Raw genomic sequence first — 10,750 nt, 5'->3', positions numbered from 1 at the left:
GTTACAAAGCGTTTGCCTCTCTTGCCAAGATTCAGACCGGATGTTTATTTCATAATTGCATGTCCGAGGGCATGCAATTATAATTCTATTGACTTGCAGACTTACAGTAGCCCAGCTGCTGTTCATGTGAGGGGAATGCACTTCACTTCATAAGAGTTCCAATGGGTCACAAATATTAAGTCAATGGAAGCAGAATTTGAAAACTTGATAAAACAGGCATTCGCCAATTTACAGTTATCTGTGTATTCCTTTAATCACCTATAGCAAGGACACTGGAGGTCTCTTTGGTTTAGTGTGTGTGTGTGTGTGTGTGTGTGTGTGTGTGTGTGTGTGTGTGTGTGTGTGTGTGTGTGTGTGTTAGTGTATATTTACAAATAAGAAAACGGAGTCGCGCTAAACAACGCGCATAAACTGGTGAACCCTCCACTCATGTGGCGACCGGCGGTATTGCATGTACAACACAATAATGGCCGGACCGGCGAGACATTCTAGGTTGCGAATGCCAGCAACGACACAAGTGGGATTTTAAACAGGTCCTATATAAAACTAAAACAACTTATCGGTTACCTGCATTTTTCATAGCACCATAGTTCGCCATGTTCGCCATTGTTGGGTTAAATTCTAGAGCCGTTTGTTTCCTTTGATTATGTGACAGAAAAAACATATCTTGACCACTTGAAAACAATGAATATTATTTTGAATATTTGTAACATGATTATTCTGGAAACTTCATTTTTGAATTTCTGGTGAATACTAAACAAACACATACAGATGAGTTTGTTTTCAAAGTAAAATAGATTCAATGTAATGAATTAAAAACATTTCCATACACAAAATTCAATGGCTTTTAAAGTTAAAAACATTATGGCAGTGATTTGCATCCATACAGGAATTTTAGCACTGCTCTAGTAATAGAGCTTTTTCATAGAGGATGAGGCTTTTTAGATCGGGTAAAATCTAGAAAAATATCAGTTGATCCAGTTTGCTTTCTTGATTCCAACGCAGAAGCATTCTGTGTTTAGTACAGCAAATGTGTGACATAAAGCAGGTAAGAAAAAACTGAAATAAGAAACCAGCAAATAAAAAAATTATCACAGGGATGTTGTCAACGCTGTGTTTGCACATTCTGGAAGGCCGTTTGCTGCTTTTTTCTGCTTCTTCCCCTTCATGGTTTTACGGAAGTCTTGACCAGCCATGAAGAAGAGGAATGGGTCGATTAGGCTGTTGGCACTGGCCAGCGGCCTGGTCACCTTGTAGGCTATGCTGGACGCCTCCAGCAGTTTACAGGTTATCTGATCCAGAGACACAGACGGAAGATCAAAACAAAACATGCTTGAAGCATTTCATACGAATGCGGGAGGCATGGCTCTCAGGACAGTGAGAGTTAGTGGCAGGGGGTTGTCAATCACTTATTACCTGTCATCTCGTGGAATGAGTTTTAATTTTTTTGGTTAAACCTGCATTATGTTACTTCTATGCTCCAGTTATTTAAAGATCCCATGGCATGAAAATCTTAAAGAGGAGTATGTTGAATAAGATTTAAGGATTCCGCCCATTGACTTACTTAAATCAAATTTAAAGTATTTGTAAATTAACAAATAAACATTTCAACTTTTTTTAAAACTTATTATTATGAAGATTATGATTTTTTTACAAGCTGTCACGCTGAAGAGTGAGTTCCCCTAGCCTACCCTATGCTCCCCCAGTAGCTAGAAATTGTGTTGGGTGTAAAACGAGCACTAGGCATTCTGCTCCGCCTTTGAATAAACGAAGCTCAGACGTGCCGTTTTGAAATTTTCCCCGTATGTTGTCCTAAGGGGACATGCCACCTCCCCTTTCTCTGCCTTGCCAGCCCAGAGAATTTGGCCCACCAATGAGATACGACCGTGCGAGCGCCACGTGTGTGTGTGTGTGTGTGTGTGTGTGTGTGTGTGTGTGTGTGTGTGTGTGTGTGTGTGTGTGTGTGTGTGTGTGTGTGTGTGTGTGTGTGTGTGTGTGTGTGTGTGTGTGTGTGTGTGATTACACACATTGTAATGTAAGTGTTTCACACTTCTTTCTTATTTGGATAACCGCTCTTGGTGTTATGGCGCATAACACGTTGGACTCTCGACTCTGGTATTTCCACAACGAGACTTGTAGTGGGGGTTATCTCAGCCATGGTTGAGAAGGAATTTGGGGAAAGGAACTTTGGCTTTGACTCCCTGAAGTACATGAACCACGACATTGAGGAGAAGGGAATTGTTGCCCGCGAATGTCTCCCGCCTGAGCCCCGCTTCCCGCTGCCGAGGGACCACTGCCTTGGCGCTGCCCGCTGCAGGAGGCGGTGGTGCCTAAGCGCTGACCGCTGTGGCGGTGGTCCCTCGGCAGCGAGGCTCCGGCAGGAGACAACTGTGGTCAACAATCCCTTTTTCCTCCATGTCGTGGTTCAGTCCCTGCTCCTTGACCCGCCTCTCTCCTCCTCATTGCATTAAATCTACAGACACCGAAACGGTGAGTTTGGGGAAAGCTCAATGTGCGACTGGCTCGTAGTGGCTGTAATTGTGCACCACGGCTGTATCTCGCTGTGTTTGGGGCCCACTAATATCTATATTAAAGCATCCATAAAGTAGCATGCCATGGGACCTTTAAGCTCTTAAAAAAAGATCTGAACTCAAAAGTTTCTCAAAAATAAAGTTAATCCATCCAGCAAATGTTTCTCCTAAAATCAATACATTTTCATCTGAAAATCATATAGCTATATCTGTAGATACAGCTCAAGCCATTAGAGGTTGCCAAAGTGAAAACATTAATATAGATTTAAACTGACACTTTTATCTGATTTCAAACCAATCCTGTGTGTAAGGTATTTGAAGGGGGTGTGCATCACTGACCTGCTCTGGGTGCCTATTCCTGAGGTATCTGAAGGAGTAGTACAGGCTCCTAGTGAGGTGGAAGGGCAGGAAGCAGAACATGAACGTCATCAGCACGATGATGATCATCTTCACCGACTTCTGCTTGGTGCGGTGGGCCGCCCGGAGCCCCTGCTGGCCCTCCCCTGATACCCAGCTGGGCTCCAGCAACTTGCGCACCATCAGGCCGTAGCACACCATCACCAGCATGAAGGGCAGGACGAACATCACCACGGAGATCACGGAGCTGTAGACTAGGAAGTCATCGAAGAGCTCCGGGCCCGTGGTGTCAAAGCACACTAAGCCTTTGCCGTACCTCCTTGTACATGGTTAGATGACAGATGCAGGAATAAGGAATAAAACAACTCATCTGAATCTGGGTAAGACATCTGCATCTGCAGACCTAATAGTAACCTTTTAACATAATAACGTTCCATAATGCTAGGCATTGCCTTTAACTATGTGTGTGTGTGTGTGTGTGTGTGTGTGTGTGTGTGTGTGTGTGTGTGTGTGTGTGTGTGTGTGTGTGTGTGTGTGTGTGTGTGTGTGTGTGTGTGTGTGTGTGTGTGTGTGTGTGTATGGATGTATTCCTCACCTGGTCCTGGAGAAGTAGAGAACGGGTGCCTGACAGGAGAGCACACAGGCCCACACGCCCACGGACACCAGCTTGGCGCGTTTAACGCTGAGCCAGCTGAGGGAGTGGACCGGGTAGCAGATGCCAATGAAGCGATGCAGACTGATGGCAGACAGGAAAAGAATGGAGCCTGTAGGCACAGGTGGGGTGTTAACACTGCAGTAGCATGCATCATCCAACCTGTTCTACCACGTGATGGGACATGATTCGGCTCTGTGCTAATCGTAGAGAGTCTAACATTTAAAATGTGGTAATGGGCCATGTGTTGTACTTTTGGGCCACAATGTTATGAAGTCAAGTTTTCTGAGCACATCTCTCACATTTCAAAACAGCTCTTCTGTGTTGAATCCGGCACACACGTGGTATTGGTGTAAGCTACTCTATCAGTTATATGAGATGTAGTTATTATGCAGTCAACATAATAAAACAACAACAGTTTACTATGCGTACAGCCCACCATAGAGGTTGGCGTAGAAGAGAAAGCGTATGATTTTGCAGATGGGCTCGCCGAAGGGCCAGTCGTTGGCATCGGCGTAGTAGTAGATGAGGAAGGGCAGCGTGAAGATGTACAGGGTGTCGCACACGGTCAGGTTGAGCATGTAGACGGTGGACGGGGTCCAGCGCTTTGTGCGGAACGTGATGACGAATAGCGCCATGGCGTTCAGCGAGAGGCCGAAGAAGAAGACCAAAGAGTAGCTGATGGGCAGCAGCAGGTACTTGAAGTCCTCTTTGAAGCGACATGAGTAGAGGCTGGTCACGTTCAACACAGCAGACTGGTTGCTGAAATTCATCCTGGACACTGGGACCCCCTGTAGTGAGAAAAGTCATCATCACGTTTTTAGCACCTGTGTGTGTGTGTGTGTGTGTGTGTGTGTGTGTGTGTGTGTGTGTGTGTGTGTGTGTGTGTGTGTGTGTGTGTGTGTGTGTGTGTGTGTGTGTGTGTGTGTGTGTGTGTGGGTCTGTTAGTGTTAGCATGGGTTAGTGTGTCTGTGTGTGGTTTAGAATTTTTGATCATGTTATGTTTGTTTGTATGATATTGTTAACGTTGTCATACTAATGTGGACAAAAAGGACAAAATAATCCATATCGATCTGTCGTGATACCAGATCTTAAAACACAACTATAACAATGGCACATGGTTGAACAACATTTGAAATCAAAACAAAAGCAGGCTAAACAAACAAACACAGAAGATATTATTGTGTATATATTATTATAGTTATTATTATATTATCATAGATATAATTATGACTGATGTTCCTGACTTATGAAAAGCAAACATGCTGTTCGTAAAGTATATGCAGCTTGGAGTAAATGGAGAGCCAACACAAGCAGTATGAAGTGTTAAAGAATTGTCTTGCCGCAAATAGAAAAGGAGGGACATGGTATTACTGACTTTTTAGGAATGTCTCCAGTCCTGCCTTTGAGCATGTCTCAAACATGATTATGCGAAATCTTACGGAACTTCAGTGCTCCAAACTCCCATCTCGTTTTGCAGTAGATTTTATGTTACAATAACATTTATGTGATCAACTTTAGGCACGTGTTCTAGGCCTGTAGAGGCTTTGCCAGACATTTCCACTATTGTTAATACTACTGGGTGAGCGTGCGAGTAAACAGGTGGTAATAAATTAACGTGTAGGCTAGGTGTACTATTATACATTTTTAGATCACAACAATATCACCTTACATGTAAATGTAAGGTGATAGTCTTGTGATACTGACAGAACTGTAAACATTACAACCATTACAGTATGTCCTTTTTTGGACTTAAATAAGTTCTCATTCTCTTGTTAGAAAAAAAAAAATCTACCAAATCCTGATCTACCAGTGAATAAAGACTGGGGATAGTGTATACAAGCAGACAATATTTTGTTTTCAAAAGGTTGCTGTTACTCACTTCAGTCTATGGCTTGCCTGAATCCCTTCCTCCCTTGCATTGAGTCCTTTACTGTCAAACCAAAATACATGCATGTAACTAGACAAACATTTGAATCTTCGCAGTTGAGGACAAACTTAACATGCAAATTTGTAAGCTAGAACTCCCACTGTCTAATGTTGCCCTTTAGGGGCTTCAGATGGTTTGTAACTGTGAGGAAGGGTTACTTGAGCGGTTCGACTGGCTGTGTGTGTGCGTGTCGTGTGTATAAGTCCTTTAAGCTGCAAGGCTGTTTGCTTAACAAAATGTTTGTCCTTGATGTTTGATTTGACTCTTCGCTGTCTATCTATAATCATGTTTTTCTGGGAAGTCCATAGTATATAACATTTCCCCTCCCCAAACAAATACAATGGTAGTTGTAAATTAATCTCCTTCTGGTACCTAAGTGTGTATTAGGTAAAAAAACAAACCCTGATGACATTCTTATGGGTTATTAACATTAGCGTTCTAACCTCTACATATAAAAACACTTTCTTTTATAGTTGCCTATTTATGAAACTATGAGGCTCCTTGTCAAACCAAACTTTTACGTTTACATAAAATTCAAACCCAGTGCATTTAAAAAAACAAAGAAGATATGCTCATTTTAATAGGAGCATATAAGCAAAGCTGAATTTAGTACATTAATTCACAAAATAATTGTCTCTCTCATCATAAAAAGCTGGATGTTAAACGAGTCACTGACAAAAACTCTTTAAACCACTAAATTTGAATTAGTGGTTTAAAGAGCCTTAGGTTAACCCATATGGTTAGCAGCACTTCCGAAGTTGAACAGGTGTATTTAACAAAAATCATTTTAGAGTTGAAACACCAAATTAATAATCTCATCTACAATGTATTTGTGCTGTAGTATTAGTTTTACTTCAATCGTTTCTTACCATTCCTTGTGGCTGACAAGCAGTTGATAATTGCAACATCAAAACATTCTGGAATTTATAGCAAAGAGTATACAGTCCTGTCAGCCATAATGCTCTCCTCTGCAACTGGAACAAAGCTCTGTGCGTAGGTGTTGTACTGGATCTCTGCAAATACCTGTATGGTTGTTTGAGGCGAGGGAGTGTGTTCTTAATTTCTTACATGCTCCAGAAGCTTTTTATATTAATGATTGGATGGTCCATAACTTAACCTTGGCTTCGGTGCGCTGGAGGAAGAATGTGCCAGGCTAGTAGACCTACAGTGAGTTGCGAAAGCTGCAAGCACCAACTGTTGATCTGAATAATATCCAAGCAAAGCTCTATGATTGATTGCTGTCCCTCTCGGCATACCAGAGGAATCCGGTATGGACTCAACCTATCACAACACCTTCCATGCAACATCATACACAAACTAGGAGGAGATGTCTAACTGAATATTGTCTAAAGATTTCATTTGACAATGAACTAGCTATAAGCTTACCCTGTACACGTGCACACACACACACACACACACACACACACACACACACACACACACACACACACACACACACACACACACACACACACACACACACACACACACACACACACACACAGGTTGGTCGGTCCAAATTAGTAAATAGCCTTCTTCTTCGAAATAAAGAGGCATCTTGAGTTGGTCGCAGAGCATAATATGCCAAACCTCAATCTTTAGAAAGAAAGCAACGAATTATGAATGCAATAATAAGCATTATTATATAGCATTAACGTTGGGGTTAGGGGTAGTGGGTCAGGTTAGGGGTAGGGATAACCTTAACCCTAAACCACTACCCCTACTTAACCCCCTATTAAATAATGAAATTGTTCACTGTCTCATTTACGCCCAGCCTGGCGCAGCACTACTCTGTTTCACCGCCTGCTCGCGATACGCGCCTGTGTGGGTACCATATGTGTTCGGCTGCCAGATCGGTTCGGGGGTCCTAAATGCGCAATAATGACGCACTTCCTGTAAACAATGTCATTAAATGCGCATGCGCATACTAACGCTAACGCTGACGTATTTTTCCGCTCTTTAGGTAAGTATTAACGATCTCCTTTTCTTTTCTAATCTATGAATAATAATCAGATTGATGGCATTTCGGAGCTAATTATTTCAACCTTTTCAAATAAGCCTATAAAAGAGGAGTTTTATGCGACCAAACACGCCACAAACTACTCTAAGCAGCATACTTGAGAAATAAAACAAAATAACTACAGCCAACTTATAATAAAGCAAAAAATATATAAAATAAATAGACATTTTAAAAATGAACTTAATTTGAATGAAGTTGTGGGGGGGGGGGGGCGGCTTTTGAAGGTGATAATTACCCTTTCCCTAATACCATTGAATTAATTGTTTTCTGGCCTTAATTCTGAAAACTGTCTTTGTCTTTGTTTATTTCATTTATTTTCACAGAAATGGAAGCGTTTTATACGGAAGTCAAGCATTACCTCAATCTAAACACATACCACAGCCTAACAACAACCGCCCCAAACCCATGGAGCAGGAAGGCCAACATTAGGAGGGTCTCAAAGACCTACCTTCTGAAAGGTAAGTCACAGTGTGTCAAACGCAAATGCACATTTGAGCCAGTTTATCGTAAGTATTCTGTATTGGCACTATTCCTTTGCTTTTTTCTTCCAAGTACTGCCCAAAACATTTGCTTGTATTTAACCTTTTTTGTAACTTGGCAATTATACTAGATTTCCTGAAGCCACTAAGTTAACCCTAACCCTGTTGTCATAATGTTACCTAACCACAGATTGTGCATACACATTCATAAATGAAGTAGGGGTGCCCCCTAATAGTTAACTTGTTTGTTTTACTAGTAATGTTGCTATACAAAAGAAATGAGAGGGAATATTCTAAATGGAAAACTCTTAGTCAGGGCAGCTCTAAAATGATTTTTTTTTTCCCGCTGCATCAGATGAGGAGTTGTATCATAGGCACAAAAACGAAGCGAGATTGGTGGTGTGCACTAATGAGCGGGCTCGTGATGTCCTCCGGGAGTGCCATGACAACCTCGGCACTGGAGATCATCCAGGGAGACGCAGGACAATGGACAAAATAATTTGTTATTTGCTTTGTCATACTTATGTAATACCATGATACCAGTAGATCTTGATGGAAATTTATTTCACTGCTTTAAAGGTTGATGAATGTCCCCGTTGTCAGCGTCAGGAAGGGATGAAGACGGTTGCCCCTGTCCTTCATCCTATTAATGTCAGCAAGGCTGACATTAGAGGTTGCCACCATAGAGTGTCCTTGGAATTGACCTAATTGGTCCCCTTCCCACTACCGCTAAGGGCAAAAGGTAGCTTTATGCAGATAGATAGATAGATAGATAGATAGATAGATAGATAGATAGATAGATAGATAGATAGATAGATAGATTGATAGATAGACACTTTATTGATCCCTTGGGAATGCTCCTTCAGGGAAATCAAAATTCCAGCAGCGGTAGTACAGACAAGACACATAAACAAGCAAGAAAAACACAAGCTAAAATGCAGACATTGTGAAGACATTGTATAAATAAATACATTTTAAAAAGAAGAAGCAGCAGCAGCAGATGTTAGAAGCAATTATTATATCATATTTGTGTTAATAATGGAGTGTGTAGCAATAAATAAATAAATAGATTATGCAAGCTCCATCAGTCTATCCTATTTCTATTTCCCTTTATCCACTGTACTGTACTCCTCCTGCTGCCCCCCCTCCTCCCTCCAAGTGCGGAGTTGTGGAGTGTGATGGCAGGCACGATGGACAAAGGAGTTCATTAGTCTGTTGGTGCGGCATCTGGGGAGGAGCAGCCTGTCGCTGAAGGAGCTTCTTTGGTTGCTGATGACAGTGTGCAGAGGGTGGCTGGTGTCATCCAGGATGGCCAGAAGCTTCTTTGTGGTTCTCTCCTCTGCCACTGTCACCAGACAATCCAGCTTGAAGCCGACCACAGAGCCGGCCCGCCTGATGAGCTTGTCAAGCCTGGAGGAGTCCCTCTTGGTTGTGCTGCTTCCCTAACACACCACAGTGTAAAAAAGGATGCTGGCGACCACCGACTGATAGAACATTGACAGAAGTTTACTACAGATATTAAAAGATCGCAGCCTCCTTAATTCTGCTTTGGCCTTTCTTGTAGAGGTGGTCGGTGTTGATTGCCCAGTCAAGTTTTTTGTCAAGCCACACTCCCAGGTACTTGTAGCTGCCCACGGTTTCCACCTCTACCCCATTGATGTCCACTGCTTGGGGGCGTGGCCTTGACTTCCCAAAGTCTATAAACAGCTCTTTGGTTTTTGATGTGTTGAGCTGCAGGCTGTTTGCTTGGCTCCAGGTGACAAAGTCTCTCACTAGAGTCCGGTACTCCTCCTCTTGGTCCCCCCCTATACACCCCATGATGGCTGTGTCGTCAGCATACTTCTGAATGTGGTACTATTCAGAGTTATGGCTGAAGTCTGAGGTGTACAAGGTGAAGAGAAGAGGGGCCAGCACAGTCCCCTGAGGCGCCCCAGTGCTGCTGATTAAGATGTCCGATGTGGTGTCCTTTAATCTAACAAACTGTGGTCTATCTATGAGGTAGTTGGTGATCCAAGTTATCAGGTGGGGGTCCACTTGCATAGCTGACAGTTTGTATTGTAGTATGAGGGGCTGGATTGTGTTGAAGGCACTAGAGAAGTCTAGGAAAATAATCCTGACTGTGCCCGCCCCCTTGTCTAGATGTGAGTGGGCCCGGTGTAGGCGATACAGGATGGCATCCTCCACACCAACCCCTGTCCGGTAGGCAAACTGTAGTGGATCCTGAGCGTGCAGCACCTTAGGCCTGAGGTGTCTGAGAAGGAGCCGCTCCAGGGTCTTCATCAGATGTGATGTGAGTGCCACCGGTCGGAAGTCATTCAGCTCACTAGGTCGGGTTTTCTTTGGAACCGGAACTATGCAAGATGTCTTCCAGAGGGTGGGCACTCTCCCTAGTTGTAGACTGAGGTTGAAGACGTGCTGAAGCGGCTCCCCAAGTTCAGCAGCGCAGGTCTTCAACAGGCGTGAGCACACATTATCTAGGCCCGCTGCTTTCTTTGGGCGAAGCTTCCTCAGTTCTCCTCTGACCTGGTCAGCAGCAATAATGCAGGGAGGAGGGTCCACTGGGGTGTTTGAGGAGAGATCGGTAAGAGGGGCGTGGAGAGCGGTGTCCAATGGTGAGGGGAAGGGGGGATCCAATGACGGTGGTGAAAGTGAGTGGCCATTATGTTGGTGCCTTTGCTGGGTGGGAGGGGGGATGGTTGGTCAAACCTGTTGAAAAAGATGTTAAGCTGGTTTGCCCTCTCCACAGTCCCCCCCTCTGTACTGTTTTTAGCTTTGTGGCCT

General features: G+C 43.4%; 1 protein-coding gene across 1 annotated transcript; it reads right to left on the bottom strand.

The window, feature by feature from the left end:
* Positions 1-1,040: 1,040 nt before the first annotated feature.
* On the bottom strand, positions 1,041-9,787 carry LOC130405624 (P2Y purinoceptor 2-like). Its single transcript, XM_056610801.1, has 7 exons — positions 9,581-9,787; positions 9,093-9,411; positions 8,211-8,262; positions 3,980-4,272; positions 3,484-3,652; positions 2,871-3,207; positions 1,041-1,292 (listed from the first exon to the last, which is right to left on the bottom strand). The coding sequence occupies exons 1-7, from the start codon at positions 9,785-9,787 to the stop codon at positions 1,092-1,094; spliced, it is 1,578 nt and encodes a 525-aa protein (XP_056466776.1). The 3' UTR covers positions 1,041-1,091.
* Between the last annotated feature and the right edge of the window lie 963 nt (positions 9,788-10,750).

The sequence above is a fragment of the Gadus chalcogrammus genome, chromosome 16 (genome assembly GCF_026213295.1).
Source record: "Gadus chalcogrammus isolate NIFS_2021 chromosome 16, NIFS_Gcha_1.0, whole genome shotgun sequence".
In the NCBI taxonomy this organism is placed as follows: domain Eukaryota; kingdom Metazoa; phylum Chordata; class Actinopteri; order Gadiformes; family Gadidae; genus Gadus; species Gadus chalcogrammus.
This window is presented reverse-complemented; position numbering and strand designations above follow the sequence as displayed.